Source organism: Aspergillus clavatus, genomic scaffold (genome assembly GCF_000002715.2).
Source record: "Aspergillus clavatus NRRL 1 1099423829802 genomic scaffold, whole genome shotgun sequence".
NCBI classification, from domain to species: Eukaryota; Fungi; Ascomycota; class Eurotiomycetes; order Eurotiales; family Aspergillaceae; genus Aspergillus; species Aspergillus clavatus.
The window spans coordinates 502361-517789 of NW_001517097.1; the positions used below are offsets into that span (position 1 = coordinate 502361).

Genomic DNA, 15429 nt, shown 5'->3' on the forward strand with positions numbered 1-15429 from the left:
GCCGCTTCAGCCGGACGCCGTAAGCAGGTATCTTACACTCTTTCTTTTGATTTGAAGAAAGGCAAAAAGAGCAGAAAATCCCTAAAAAAAATAGAAAAAACAAGGGAAAAGAAACAGAGATAAGAGCAAAGAATTTTTTATCGGCAATCGACTCAGCAACCTCTGGTTTCGAAAATCCCTGTCTTTCGTTACTGCATTTATCCCTCATTATTGTCCTCAAGCAGAGACACGGGGCTGGATTGAACAAACACTTGCTGGGCTGGTGATTGTCATCTTACCTGGTCCCTCCTGATTCCTGTCACTTTGGATCGACTCATCCATCGTTTCATTCGTTTCTCCAAGCCGGATCCTCTCTTGTTCAGCGATTTCCGATCAATTTGACTTGAGGTCTTTGATCCCTCGCACAATCGCAAGTTAGCAACCCGTCACCACTAGACGTCAACAGGAACGTGCCTGGTGTCAATCCACCACCACGTGGAGGAATTTACGTTGCCTTGTTTGATCGCAGAGCTAAATTCCAACGCTCGTAAGTTCAATCACTGCAATCTATTCTTATTTAATATGGGTAGAAAAGCGGAAAATGCAAAATTGAACGAGAAACGAGAGTTCATGAAGCCACCCAGTTCCCTCGTTCTTAGTTCTCCTTGGCTGCTCTGGCTGACTTTCAGATGCTGTGCCTTTGTTAGAGCTCTCAAGAGTCACCACCACTCTCACGTTCGAACGCTGTCCGAAAATTACCACAAGGACCAGCCAACAGAGAAAAGTGTTGGTGTGACGTCCCACTATTGGTGAGACGATCTATATCTGAGACAATCCTCAATCACGGTTTCCCCACTTCTCACCTGAAACTATACCCTGTCAAGCGACTCCATTGGAGAGAGGTCTTTTCTCTGAGAACATACCCATCAATAGCACTTTAATAATGGCAACCGCGTCGCGACCCCGGACCCCTAGCCGGACCCAGCCTTCCTCAGAAGTTCCTGCCATCACGGAGAATGGCAATGGTCAGTCTAAGGATCAACGTCGTGCGTCATCTTTAGGGTTCCTGCGTCGCGCAAAGTCCACTGAGCCGTTGAACGATCGAAAATTATCTGGGAGCAAAAGCAAGAAGAGGTCGCAGGCCCCGGAAGAGGAGCTCCGTCGTCAGCGCGAGGTTATGCCGAAACTGCCTCCTCGCCTACCCGATCTCGCACCGGCACCAGCCATTGAGTCGTTTGGAGGTGACGAACACCGTGACACTCCTCCTGTTCCGTCAAACGAGGCATTTGCCGGTCAGCAAAACATTTCCATCCGCAGCAATATGAGTGCTCTCGCGGAGCCCGTCGATCCCTATGCGCGCACGGAGAGTATGACCCACCGTGGACGTTATAGCTATGCCAGCAGCGCTGTCAGTACCGTCAACAACCCGCGCAGAATGAGGAGGCGCAAGGATCCTACACCATACAAGTGAGTTGTAACACAGGGCAGGGCTATGGCAAGAATAAAGAGAAAATTAGGCTGACATATCGGATAGCATCCTCGTTATCGGTGCCCGCAATTCTGGCAAGACTTCATTTTTGAATTTTCTCAGAAAGTCCTTGACTATGCCACCGCACAAGCATCCTAGCCGTTCTCCTGAAGAGACCGAAGCCTACGAGCGCCAAATTCCCGCCAACGAAGGCTTTACCTCTCAATATCTCGAAACCGAAATTGACGGCGAGCGTGTGGGCCTGACCCTGTGGGATTCCCAAGGGTTGGAAAAGAGCATCGTTGACATCCAATTGCGCGGTGTGACGGGATTTCTGGAGAGCAAGTTCGAAGAGACACTGCATGAAGAGATGAAAGTTATCCGCTCGCCCGGCTTCCGCGACACCCATATCCATTGCACTTTCCTGCTTCTGGATCCTGTGCGTCTGGATGAGAATATTGCTGCCGCTGGGCGAGCTGCTCAGGGAACTGCTAAAGCGACTGATACCCCTGTAATTGGGATCTTGGATGAGTACCTGGACATCCAGGTTCTGAGAACCGTGCTCGGAAAGACCACGATTGTCCCTGTCATCAGCAAGGCGGACACGATCACCACTGCGCACATGAGCTACCTGAAGAAAGAGGTCTGGCAGAGCTTGAAGAAGGTTAATATTGATCCTCTTGAGATCTTGACTCTGGAAGACCAGGAGGAGTATACCTCTTCCGAGAGCGATGATGAGGATGAGAAGGCAGCAGCAGAGGCGACCACCAGCCCAAACAAGGAGCAAATGGCTGAACCCGCCGTACCGGGCTCACCATCTCAAGGAAGCGAAAAGACCAATCGGTCTTCCGGTTCACAGGCTGCGGTCCCTCACCTGCCATTCTCAACCCTATCTCCCGATCGTTACTCCCTAGAAGCTGGGGATCAGCCGGTTGGCCGCAGATTCCCCTGGGGTTTCGCCGATCCGTACAACCCCGAACACTGCGATTTTCTCAAGCTCAAGGACTCCGTCTTCAGTGATTGGCGCTCCGAGCTTCGGGAAGCCAGCCGGGTTATTTGGTATGAACGATGGAGAACCAGCCGTCTCAACCGTGATGGTCTTTCGCCTACACCGCTGAAAAAGGCGTTTGGTGGCCGAACCGGTCCCTCCGACGATGGCCGCCGGGGAAGGTAGTTGACTTCCGACTCCTCAAGGCTGACGGACACTTTACACCTAGTCCGTTTCCCGACCCGATTACCAGAACGTCTGGGTCATTCCCACGGTGCACCATGTTGGGCACTATTGACATGGAACTGGGATCGGCGTCTGTTTTGACTTATAACTTTCTAAGCAACATTTTCCCTTTCTTATTTGTTTTCGTCCCACTTGGAGATCTTGGTCGAACGGCATGATTCTCCGCTGAGCAGGAAGTCTCCTTCTACGCCATAGACAACCCAAAAGGGACAACCAGGTTGGTAGTGGACTCTCCTCCATTCCTGCCACTTCCGTGGCCCCCATCGATTTCTCAGGATATCTGGCGGCCGAAAACCGAATACACCGTTGACTGTTGTACGATTCGACTGGGTGGGAAATTGTTTTCATTTTCTTCTGTATCAGTCAACTTCTGACTTTCCTATACCACCTACGTTATTTCTGTGATATCACTTTCTGATGACCTGATACCTCGTGATTCCAAATGCATGGAGCGTCTCGAATCCCAGGGGCATTTGGCTTCATCATGCTTGATTCTTTTCTTCTTCGCTTCTGGTAATTTTTACCGCCAGGAGATGTATTTTTCGATTCCCTTGGAGGCTCTATCAAGTCTTGTTCTTCTTTTGACATCCACTTTGAATGACATTGAAGCTGTTAGACTAGTACCTTCGTGACTTTTCCTCATCCCAATGAGCTAGTATTTTGAACAAATCGTCCGAAACGCAATTAGCAAGACGTAAAACGAGCATGGTATCATTCACGTCTCTCAAGTATGCCCTCTCATGCCCTCCATAATACCAAGTGAAGGATGAGATAAGGCTGAAACGTCGCCAAATGCCCCGGAAGTCCAGATTGATAATTAGTATCACAGAGTACTTCGCAGCCAATCGTAGCACAGCAGCAACTGGACTAGAATGCCTCCATTGGCCCTTGTGTCCTTTGTCCTTGAGTCCTTGACAGCCTTAGGGGCTAGGGCCTTAAACGCCTGGCGGTCTTGCGGCGGTGGCTGCCCGCTAGCCAGATACGAGGCACTACTACTACTGTGTACAGGACTACTCCGGAAGAGGGGAGGTCGTTTGACTCCATCATAGTCATCGCCAGTCTAACCTCCAACAATCCAGCCGGGACAGGATTGTGGGCCTGGTTTTGACTCGACCATTCGTGCACACTGCGGCCGATGCTGGCGATTAATGATAGAAACTCTCGCTGCAGAGGTAACATGATCTCGTCCTTATTGGGCTGACTATCCTGGCCCCTCTTCGACTGCCGCATACTACTGCACTATGCAGTTGAGCTTCAGCACTGTGCGGCTCAAATTCTCCAGACTAAGAGGAATATCCTCATTCCTGTCTTTGGAATTACGCGGAAAAGCAAGATGTGTTGATGATAATGTCCTTCTCTTAGATGATGTCCATGATGAAGAGCTGCCCAGCGGCCCCAGCCTTGTTCATTCCAGCGGGGAATGAATGGGATGGACGCTGGCTGGGCTTATCTGACCGATGGATAGTTAGAGCTCTCATTCATTTCCGTGTCAGAGCCAACCTAACTGTTCAGCTGAACTTTTGGCGCGAAACACCGGTGATCACAGATTCAGCCTCGGACCACTAACAGAAGAAAGCGGCTCCCTCGAGTCGCTTCTGAGTTTTGACCGTTTCTTTTCTTCTGGCCAATGTCCACTTCTTTCTGAGCTCTTTTCTCTTCTGCCACCTGTGTGCTTCTTTTTGTGAATGTGCTTTCAAGTCGACCCTTCGTCTAAAATCGTCGATCTTGCCTTCGACCTTCGACAAGTGCCGCTGCTCAATACACAATCGTGATCGTTTAAATCTGATTTGTGCGATCGGCGGGGAGTATAGCTACATTGTGGGTTCCCGACCGCAAGACCTCGTCACTCGAATCCATGTCACTCCAAGTCAACGACCCACGGTCGCGCGGCCGTTCCAAGTCTCCGAGCGGGCGCATCCGCGAACGTTCCAAATCTCGCGACACGCGACTCCCATCGGACACTCCAAGATCATCAACATACCGTGTCTCGGACGTTGGAGATGAGTACCTACAATCGCGGCCTCGCGATCCTCGAGACAGAGGGGGCCAGCGGGCCAGTTCTCGCTATGATCTCTCAGACTCAGAGTCGGGACCAGATCGGAGCAAGGGCAAAGGCAAATACTCGCGAACTGAGCGCCGCCATGACAATTACTATCATTCCGATTCGGGGGAGAGCAAGACTACAAGACGCGACGAGCAGAAGAGTTACGCGCGACCGTCGCACCTTCGACCAGTGAAGTATGACAGCCACTCGGATGATTCCTACTCGGATTCAGGAGACGATGCACTTGCATATGGCGACATCCCCAGCGATCTGGAGCGCGATTACTACGGCTACAAGAGCCCTGCTCGTACCTCCGCGACCAGGGTCGATGGCCCAGTGATGTCTGGAGCGCTTAACGGCGCTCCGCATGTCAAGCAGGAATCCTCGCGCTCCCGTCATACTTCGAAGGAGGATATCTCTGGCCCTCAACCCACCCATGCTGCGCCAGGACGGTTCCAATATGTCATGCCGAATCAGTATGGTCATATTCAGCCCATGAACCCCGGTTACCCAGGCTATCCGCCCACGTCCTCGGTGCCACCATCCAACTGGGCACCGATTCCGGAGTGCGAACGACCAGGGTTTGTGCCGCCGTCGTCGCAGGCCGAAGCTCAGCATATGCCGGGTGCATTCCCGCCGCCGGTGTCGACCTATCCCGAAATGACTGCTGCCACAACTGCTCCAGTGTTCCCAATGCCACAGTACACGAACTTCGAACAGCACAACCCGTACGTCCCACAGACTACTCGCCCACTGTCGGGTGCGACGACCAACGCCTATGCTCCCCAAGTTAACTCTCCTACCCATCAGCGAGCTGCATCGAGTGATACGAGCAATTATCCGGGATATGCTAACCCAGCGCCCTTTCAATATGCCCATATTGATCCCAATGTCAAGTATACCTCGAAAACGGGCTCGGCGCCTTATACCTACCCCGTCAACTCTCAGTCCTCGAAGCCAAGTGCAGCTCCAAAACCCGCGGCCTCGAAGACTGAGCCACAACACCCGGGAGTCAGATACACTGCAGCCCCACAGCCGCCGCCTCAGACACCAACCTCGTCCAGCCGCCGGGAAAATGAACAGCGATTTATTGAGATTACGCCCGGAGGCCGAACCGGCGGTCGACCCGCCAGTCTCTCGGTTTCATCCGCAAACAACCTTAACGTCGCGGGGGCAGACCCGAATCTCCGGCCTGCAAGCCCTCTATTAGAGGCTTACAAGGGAACTTATCAATCCATATCTCCCATGCCATCGCCCATCGTCATGCCCTCCAGATACGATGAAGATGTATCGGATCTCGAACCCCTTGACGGCAGCTCTGATACCGACGGGAGACGTAGACACTCGCGGAAGAAGTCCAAGGACGAGCGGGATCGCAAAGAGCTGAAACCCGACCGGCCGAAGCGGGACAGCAGCCGGATCCGGGATAGCAGCCGTGTACGGCACGGGCGACAGGACTCTGAGCAGGCCGTGATGGTGATCTCACCCAGCAGCACCCGCAAGCGGGTGACGTTCTATGACCCCGGCCCGGATGCGAAATTGATGCAAGAGGCGCTGTCACACACCATCAATATTGACACGAAGGCCATTACCCGGGTCCTGCCTCACCTAACAAGCGAGGAAATGCTAGACCTGCGGAAGGAATACAAGAGCCAAGTGAAACTGCAGGGCAAAGGAATCAACATGGCGAAGCACATCCGGCTCAAGTTGGGCAACAGCGCCTTTGGCAAAGTATGCTACGCCACCGCGCTGGGACGCTGGGAGTCCGAGGCGTACTGGGCCAACTGCTACTACCAGTCAAGTACATCCCGGCGGGAACTGCTGATCGAGTCCCTAATGGGCCGCAGCAACGGTGAGATCCGCGCGATTAAGGAATGCTTCCGCGATTCGCGGTACCTGGACAGTCTAGAGAAATGCATGAAATCGGAGTTGAAGGCGGACAAATTTCGAGTCGCTGTGCTACTTGCCCTCGAGGAAACCCGTCAGAGTGAACGGGACCCGGTGGATCCTGATCTGGTCCAGCGCGACGTCCGGGACCTGTATGGGGCGTTGATGTCACGGCATGGGGGCGAGACCGCGATGATCTACATCATTGTGCGACGCAGCGATGCTCATCTGCGGGAGGTGCTGCGCATGTATGAGAAGGTTTATAAGCAGAACTTTGCCCGTGCGATGATTGCCAAGTCCCAGAATCTTGTGGTACGTACCGTTCCCCCCCCAGTCTTTAAACATCTTGTCTAACCTGACCGATAACAGGGTGAAACGCTTGCCCACATCCTCAACGGGGCAATCAACCGGCCCATGCGCGATGCCCTGCTCCTGCACCAAGCGTTACGGGAGTCTCGCACGGGCAAGGAGCGCTCCGAGCTCTTGATTTCGCGTCTGGTCCGTCTGCACTGGGAACCACGACACCTGGAACAGGTGAAGAACGAATACCGCCGACGCTATGGGGAGAGGCTGGAGGAAGCGATTGCTGAAGAGATCCTGCCGAGCAGCGGCGGAAGCGAGTGGGGAGAGTTTTGTATTGAGTTGGCGCGCAGCTCGAAGAATCTTGTTGGACGGTGATCCGATCGATGTCTTGTTGATTTGATGTGTTATGCGGTACGTTGGTTTCGGGTAATGAGTGATGTATGGGATGTATGGGATGTATGGGATCATGAGTTGATTGCTCTGCTATGCCGAGATGGCGTTTTCTATGGAAGATGAGGCAAGAAATGAAAGAATACGATATCTCTTTCTCTATTGGCGGAGTCTATGCCGATGTGACAGGAGGAAGTATTATTCTATTCTCCCTTTGGAGGAAAACGTCCATGGATCCATATTTTGAGGAAATTAAACCATCCCCATCCATAACATGCATGTCGGGTATTTCTCCCTGAATCCAGCGCAGAAAGGAGAACTCTGCGAGTCGAACCGGGATCGAGATGAGAAGTCGTCCCTTGCAGGTAGGGCGACACTGCAAGGGGCAAGCTCAGTAGTTGTTGTTACTACATAGTCGTCTTGTAGACGCAGACTATCTAGTAGAGCACATTTGCTATCGAGAGAAATGGAAGAATGTCGCAATCATCTCCATCGAAAGAAACCATCAAAGCCAATCTCCGTCTTTTGCCAGGTGGCTATCCCCTCCTGGTCTGTCTCAGCTCAAGCACAGGTTGTTACTACCGGCGTGGTCAACCGGGATCGCCTGTAGCTTTCTATGAATTGCAGCAGTAAGGATCAATAAGCACCGAGGATATACTAACAAGTAACAAGTAACTGGTAAGCTATCCTTCGTGTACGGAGTAGTTAGTGCTCTATGCTCTAACTAACCCCTACCGAGGCCACAAGCATCTTAGCGGAACGGCTGGCTTGTCATGGCTAATGATGATCGACAACTTTCCCTGTATCCAACAACTATCGATAGCGTCGGACCCTCAAAGCGTAACTTGGCAGTCGAGGTTATAATGTCTCTTCTGGACCAGGGCCTTTGCATGAGGGTCATGCAGTTGTCCGTTGACCGGCTTGTCGTCCACCAGAGAAAGAGAGAGAGGGGAAGCAGAGAAGGTCGGGCCTCACATGATGGTATCACAAATCTCGGTCACACCGACAAGTTTTTGATGATAATGATCGCGGATCTGAAAGAAAGATGAGGGACTTGACCTTGTCATGGTGCCTTGAGCACTGCAATTTCCCCCATGAACCATGGCTAATGTCAAGGATAATTGAGGCCGAGATCGAGGTGGTGTGCCACTTGCCTATTTGGGCATATTGGGCAATTTTCCCGTCTTCTCTCGTTCTCTCTGTCTTCTCTTCCTCTTTTCTTCTTCTTCTAACCGTCTCCAACTATCGACACTCGTTTTGTTCCTCTTGTACCGGCCCCAGGCTGTCACTTGCTTCACTCTTCCCTTCCATTCTGTCGGCATATGACAGTGCCATTCGTTTATCTCCTGGTAAGTTGTCTTCTGACTCGCAATGTCGCAGTAGCCAAGAGACAACGGACTCATACTTTGTCTAGTCTTTATAATATTGCTACCCTATGCTCAGGTGCATCTCCTAAACAAGCACGACCATTAGCTTCGCGGGGCTTTGGCTTCATAGATCGTCCTTGGCTTCCATATACCAACCGTTCAGCAGTAGTATCACCGGTGCAAAGGGAAGAAAAAAAGGGAGGGATAATACATTGATTGTCCACACATTGCAAGGTAAATAGTCCGGTCAGCCTTCACATACCTGTCTTTCCCCCTTGTCCTTGGCCTTATGGCCGAAGACCACATGTGTCTGACAGGTCAGAAGACGTTTGGGCAGTTGTGGTTTCTATCATGCGTGCCTCCATTCCTCATCTTCATCTAGACCACTATTCGACTGACCCAGTCTCGGATTGTTTATAGGTCTGCGGTACTCGGACAGTAAGGTTCCTCCCTTGATCTGGTATGCCGGTCTCGCCCAGCTACTATAAAACCATCCCTAGCATACCAGTCGGCATTCTCGAATTGTCAAAGATTTTTTCTTTCTTTGTTTCTCGTGGCAAACTCGCTGATCGCTTGTTTTGGATTCAGATCGGACTCTTCATAAATCGGCCATGCTTCCTGGTTGATCGTTCCTTTCCCAAACAACTTCACAATGCAGCTATTTCCTCTCGGTGTCCTAGCCGCCTCCCTCGCCTCTCTGGCAGGCGCAGTATCCACGTTCTCCCCGGCAAGGCCTCCGGCATTGCCTTTGGCGGTAAAGTCTCCTTACCTGAGCACATGGCTCTCAGCAGGACGTGACGGTGGTAATGGTGGCTATCTGGCTGGCGAATGGCCGACCTTCTGGGAGTAAGTGATTGCAGCTGAATGTGTAAGAATACTTGCCTAATCAGTTCGATTACCTTTCAGGGGCCAGGTCAATGGCTGGGCTGGGCTAATCCGCGTCGATGGCTCCGTCTATACATGGATGGGGCTACCCGGTACGACGACTGCTAATCAGACTAAGTATGAGTACACCTCCACGAAGAGCATCTTCACTTTCAATGTTGGAGATGCAGTGGAAATGAAAGTGACATTTTTGTCTCCCATTACTCCCAATGATCTGCGCAGGCAGTCGCTGGTGTTCTCTTACCTCCATGTGGAGATTTCGTCAATCGATGGTGACTCCCACGACGTGCAATTGTATTCCGATATCGCGGCTGGTAAGCTCGTCCGTCCACTATACTTAAGCTCACTTGGCTGACTAGGTTGTAGAATGGGCGTCGGGAGACCGTGCTGCTGTCGCAGAATGGGATTACGGTGTCACCAACGATGGTATTGCATATCACAAGGTCCATCGTCAAAACCAGCTTCTGTTCTCCGAAGCCAAGGAACAGGCCGAATGGGGTAACTGGTACTGGGCAACCGAGGATAACGATAATCTGACATACCAGTCTGGCCCTGATGTCGATGTCCGAGGCGCATTCTCGGCCAATGGAGTCTTGAGCAACTCGCAAGATGCAAACTATCGAACTATTTCGAAGAATTGGCCAGTGTTCGGCTTTGCAGTGGACCTGGGTGACGTTGGCTCGTCTCCAGTGGATACACTTTTTACCATTGGCCTCGCCCAGACCGAAGCCATCCAATACAGCAGTCCCAAAGGCACTCAGGCAGTACCCTCCTTGTGGACAAGCTACTTTGATGACGATCTAGCGGCTGTGAGTACATTCCTGTCCTCATGTATATCGCCATCTCTATCCGGCTGTTCATTAACGCCCGTGATTAGCTCAATTTCTTCCATTACGACTATTCAGAGGCAAATGAAATATCCTCGGCTCTGGATCAGAAGATCGCGAGCGACTCCATCCGGGCAGCTGGCCAGGACTACTTGACGATTACGTCCCTTAGTGCTCGCCAGGCCTTTGCTGCAACACAGCTGGCTGGTACAAGTGAGAATCCATATCTCTTCATGAAGGAGATCTCATCCAATGGCAACATGAACACGGTGGACGTCATCTTCCCTGCTCACCCCGTCTTCCTGTATACCAACCCAGAGCTACTGCGACTCCTGATGAAGCCTCACTTCGAACTTCAAGAGTCCGGTCAGTACCCCAACGCATACGCCATGCACGATATTGGAACCCACTATCCAAATGCTACTGGCCATCCTCAGGGCAACGATGAACCAATGCCGTTGGAAGAGTGCGGCAACATGGTGATCATGGCTCTCGCGTACGCGCTCAAATCAAAGAACAAGAAATATCTTTCAGATCACTACTCCATGCTGGAGCAATGGGCGACATACCTTGTTGATGACGCTATCTACCCAGCAAACCAGATCTCGACGGATGACTTTGCTGGTCCCTTGGCGTAAGTGATGATCTCCAGCTTGACTTTATGATTTTCCGTAACGAAACATTGCAGGAACCAAACAAATCTGGCTCTGAAAGGAATGATTGGTATCGAGGCCATGGCAGCCATCAGCAATCTCACCGGTCATGCTGATGCGGCTGCTAATCGATCCGCCATTGCCCGCGATTATATCAATAGATGGCAATATTTAGGCGTTGCACACGATGCAAATCCTCCACATACAACATTGTCATATGGTTCAAATGAGTCTCATGGTCAGTCCGCTCTCGTCGCCCACCATTGAGAACAGTGACTGACTGGAAACAGGTCTTTTATACAACCTCTTTGCTGATCGTGAATTGGGCTTGAACCTGGTCCCTCAAAGTGTCTATGACATGCAGAGCGAGTTTTACCCAACTGTCAAGCAAAAGTATGGTGTTCCGCTAGATACACGACACCAATATACCAAAGGTAATTGCTGGAACACCTCGCACGCCCTACCTTTCTTGCTATGTTTATGACTCTCCTTCGCCCCTAATGGATGGCCCACTAACAAGCATGCAGGTGATTGGGAGCTGTTCGCAGCAGCCGTTGCCTCACCGAGTACACGAGACATGTTCATCCAGTTGCTTGCTAAATGGATCAATGAAACGCCTACAAACCGCGCCCTGACTGACCTTTATGATACAGTTAGCGGAGAGTAAGTTCCCACGAAATTCCCGAGAACAAACATCGCTAATTATCTAGCTATCCCGGGAATGTCTTCATCGCGCGACCCGTCATGGGGGGCGCTTTTGCCCTACTGCTGTTGGCGGAAGGTCTTTGATCAGGCTGATACTCCGTCGCCTACCATTCTGTCTGACTTGGAGATGGAGAGCTTATTCTTGTGTATGAATTTTGGATATGTCTATTTTTATGCCATTCTTAGACCCCGTCTATGTCGCCGCTGGCTGCCTCCTGACAGCGAGCCTTCCGGAAGATCATGGTGCACATATATAGCTGGACTTGCACCCCGCAAGGTTGCAAATATACCCCGTTTTACGTCTGCAAAATGAGATAAGGGTACGTAGATTTCGTAAGAGTCGAGGTTGCCATTAGATCTGGATATGGGCGCCGTTCTCCTGCCCATTTTGAGCTCATAACAGTCTGGATGCAGAGATACTCTTGTATTGGGATCGCGAAGATACAGGAGCACTAATGAGCTGTGATTTAGAGATCGGCAACAACCTCGGCGGAATGTTTCCAGCTATCGAAGGATCGAATAAGATCTATACCAGTCAGCTCGGGTTCTACCTCCCGAAGAGTTTCATCAACTTACTGTAATACAAAACCATCGCTTCGAGATGGGCATCAATCGACATGCGTTCGTCGACGGTGTGGATATTGACGCTTGCGTCCTTGCGCGCTGGGCTCCAGCGATAGATATTGCGCGACAGAGACCAGTAGAAGCGCGTGTCCGTGTTCCCACCCATGATATCTCCGCTGACCACGACAGTCTTGCCCTTCAGGCTAGGGACGGACTCGAAGGAGGTGCGCGCGACGCCGGCGAAGCGGGCCCAGACGGCGTCGGTGCTGACGTTGGTCGGGCTGGTGGGCGCGGGATCCAGGGGGGTGCTGAGGATGGATAGGGCGAGGTGGTTGTTCCTGGGGGCAGGTTCTTCGTTGGCGGTGGCGGGGTCTTCGAACGCGCTCCAGGTCAGGTTGTGTTTCTCGGCGATGGGGCGGATGATGTCGATGGCGCGCTGTTTGACGACTTCGGGGGTCTGGTGCAGGGCGACGCGGTAGTTGACGAGCGCGGAGATCTTCTCAGGCAGGGCGTTGGACTTGATCCCGCCGTGGAAGATGTCGGCGGCCTGGGAGGTCTGCAGGTTGAAGCGGAACATGTCGCCGCGGGCGACGGCCAGCTTCTCGGCGACGGCGGCGTGGTCTGAGGACCTGAGGGCGGACGCGAGCCACGGCTCAACGTAGTCTGGGGAGTAGCGTGCCTGGCACTCGAGCTTCCTGCGGGAAGGGTGCTCGTCGTTCAGAACGGGGACGAAGAGGTCCTGGCGCTCGAGCGTGTAGATGATCTCCGACATGATGCCGATGCCCGTGTGCGGGGGTGGAATGGAGCTGTGGCCGCCCGTGACATCCAAGGCGAAGACGATGTCTATGTATCCCTTTTCGCCGACTCCGGGGAGCGCGTAGATAATATCGTCGTTGTCGCCGAGGGTCTCGAGTCCCATCCCACCTTCGTCGAGGATGAATTCGAAGCTGTCACGGCCGTATCGCTGCTCTAGGGCGGCGGAGAGATGGCCGGCGCCGAGAAAGCCCTTGGATTCCTCGTCGAAACCAAACGCAAGCACAACTGTGCGGGCTGGTTGCCAGTCCTGGTGGAGCAGGTCCTCAATGACGGACAGCAAGCTAATCAGAACGTTCTTGCAGTCGCTGGCGCCACGACCCCAAATGAATTCACCGTCGAAGTGGCCAGCAAACGGCGGGTATGTCCAATCCGATGGATCATTGATTGGTACAACATCCTGGTGAGCCATGAACAACAATGGCTTGAGTGAGTCATCTGTGCCGTTGACAGTAAAGAGAAGGCCCAATCTGTTGACGTGATCTACGCGAGCACGCGAGTGGCTATTTTCGCCTTAGTATTTTATCGCATAAGTTGATCGGATATTATAAGCATACAGAAGTGGGAAAAGTGATTCGAGAAGTTCCTGGAACTCGACAAACGGGGCGAACCCCTCGTCGTATGGATCGGTCATGTAATCATTGACTGTGGTGGGAACCTGAATAGCTTTGGAGAGACGCTCGGCCTGTTGCGAGCGAACAGCTTCGTCTTGGACAAATCGAAGAGCAGAAAGCAGTCCATCCTCTGGAAAGCTGACCTTGGATGCCTGCGGACAGATTTCGTTGCCGGTACCTGAGAATGACTCGAGGATCTGCTGCGGAGAAGGGATGCTGAATGACATAGCCGATGGTATCCCAAACCCAACAAGGGCGGGGATGATGTGTGCAATTGAACGCATTTCTATTGTTCTCGAGGGTGAGGCCTGGAAGAATAACACAGTAGTGCACCGAGAAACGAAAATGAAAGACGAGCGCCGTCGGGGCAATCCGTCTTATCACTTGTGGGAGTTGCTGTTGACGACAAGATCGTCGCAGTCGTCTTCTCCGCACACAATTCCGTCCGTGCCTGTGCAGAGTTTCCGAGCCGATCTTTGATAGGTCAACACTCGGATAAAGCGGACTGGGCCGTTCGCCGATAACAGGTCCTTTTCGATATACGCTGCTGTTAGAAGCATCTTTGTTTGGATATCCGGCTCATTGGTCTCAGTCATGTTGCTTTGACTTTAGGAATCCCTGGTTGAGCGTTTTCTCAAACTCAAGCATAGTCGAGTTCCTTTCGAGAGGCATCACCAAATCAGGGATGTATAGATGCAAACCTTTCGATAGATTCTTGCTATGAAATTTTAGCAGAGTTCATCGAATTCTTGGTTCGGTTTAGAGCTGCATGGTGAGTTGTGCATCGTTCATTGATGGCAGGCTTAGATGCAGCCAGAATGAGTGAGTGGGTAATTGGTAAATAAAGCATCCAAGATAAGAAGAAAGAAGAAGAAGAAGAAGCAGAGAAAACAGGATGCGAAGAGATGAAGTTGTACTCGGTTTTCTCTTTGATCAGGTGCAGTCTCGTGACATCGACACCCTGCCATACCAAGAATCAACTGTTCATCCCATCTATCCTATTCCCATCTCACATGTCTCAGCATCATCCAATTCCATGATAAATGGAACCAGACAATAATGGATAATCAATAGTGATCATGTTGGTGGTCTCAGAAACCAATAGTGTGTCGATCCTGTACATCATCCACTGAGACCAGCCCACTAACGAAGGATTTAGTTCGGACTTGCAGGCCAAACGAGTCAAACGACGCTAAAAAAATGCCCCGAAACTCGACGGACGATCTTAAGCGACGGCGATTTGACACAAAGAGCAATGAGAATGCTATTTTGAGGTTGCAAGGGGATCGTTGGGACGCCCTGCCCGTCTGCCACAGTGCCACTTCCCAGAGGTTGAGGCTCGTCGATCAAATAACTGGCAACGAACTCTTGCGGAATCTGGAGAAAGGGAGCATCGGGATCATCATTCTGGTGGTGTTTCAGCATGCTGACATCTGCCTCAGAAACTGGAAGGATTATCTGATCGATGCCTCCATTCAAGGCGTTTGTTTAGCTCGCCCCCATATCTACAAACTGGGTCGTATTTAAATAAACCAATGGACCCTTTCCCTCTCGGATTTATCTTCAACAATATATTCTTCCTCGAACACCCACTCTTCCTTTCTTTTGCTGCTTATCTTCCGGCAGACTGTTTTGTCTTAACATTCGTTCGACCTACTACCTATTTCTCCGCATCCGGAAAACTATCTTGAAGAGC

General features: G+C 51.7%; 4 protein-coding genes across 4 annotated transcripts, besides 1 other annotated feature; 3 read left to right on the forward strand and 1 right to left on the reverse strand.

Moving 5' to 3' along the window:
* Positions 1 to 922: 922 nt before the first annotated feature.
* aspE (septin) lies at positions 923 to 2621 on the forward strand (the record flags this gene model as incomplete). Its single annotated transcript, XM_001270719.1, has 2 exons — positions 923 to 1446; positions 1514 to 2621. The coding sequence occupies 2 exons, from the start codon at positions 923 to 925 to the stop codon at positions 2619 to 2621; spliced, it is 1632 nt and encodes a 543-aa protein (XP_001270720.1).
* Positions 2622 to 4536: 1915 nt separating this feature from the next.
* anxc4 (annexin ANXC4) lies at positions 4537 to 7290 on the forward strand (the record flags this gene model as incomplete). The annotated part of the gene is made up of 2 exons (XM_001270720.1): positions 4537 to 6924; positions 6982 to 7290. The coding sequence occupies 2 exons, from the start codon at positions 4537 to 4539 to the stop codon at positions 7288 to 7290; spliced, it is 2697 nt and encodes an 898-aa protein (XP_001270721.1).
* A 60-nt stretch (positions 7291 to 7350) lies between these two features.
* Positions 7351 to 7379: a microsatellite.
* Positions 7380 to 9324: 1945 nt separating this feature from the next.
* On the forward strand, positions 9325 to 11826 carry gta1 (glutaminase GtaA; the record flags this gene model as incomplete). Its single annotated transcript, XM_001270721.1, has 8 exons — positions 9325 to 9518; positions 9579 to 9871; positions 9924 to 10366; positions 10435 to 11018; positions 11073 to 11275; positions 11328 to 11471; positions 11565 to 11700; positions 11748 to 11826. 8 exons carry the CDS (start codon positions 9325 to 9327, stop codon positions 11824 to 11826), a joined length of 2076 nt encoding a protein of 691 aa, XP_001270722.1.
* Positions 11827 to 12209: 383 nt separating this feature from the next.
* Positions 12210 to 14017, reverse strand: cps1 (Gly-Xaa carboxypeptidase; the record flags this gene model as incomplete). The annotated part of the gene is made up of 3 exons (XM_001270722.1): positions 12210 to 12268; positions 12319 to 13622; positions 13677 to 14017. The coding sequence occupies 3 exons, from the start codon at positions 14015 to 14017 to the stop codon at positions 12210 to 12212; spliced, it is 1704 nt and encodes a 567-aa protein (XP_001270723.1).
* Between the last annotated feature and the right edge of the window lie 1412 nt (positions 14018 to 15429).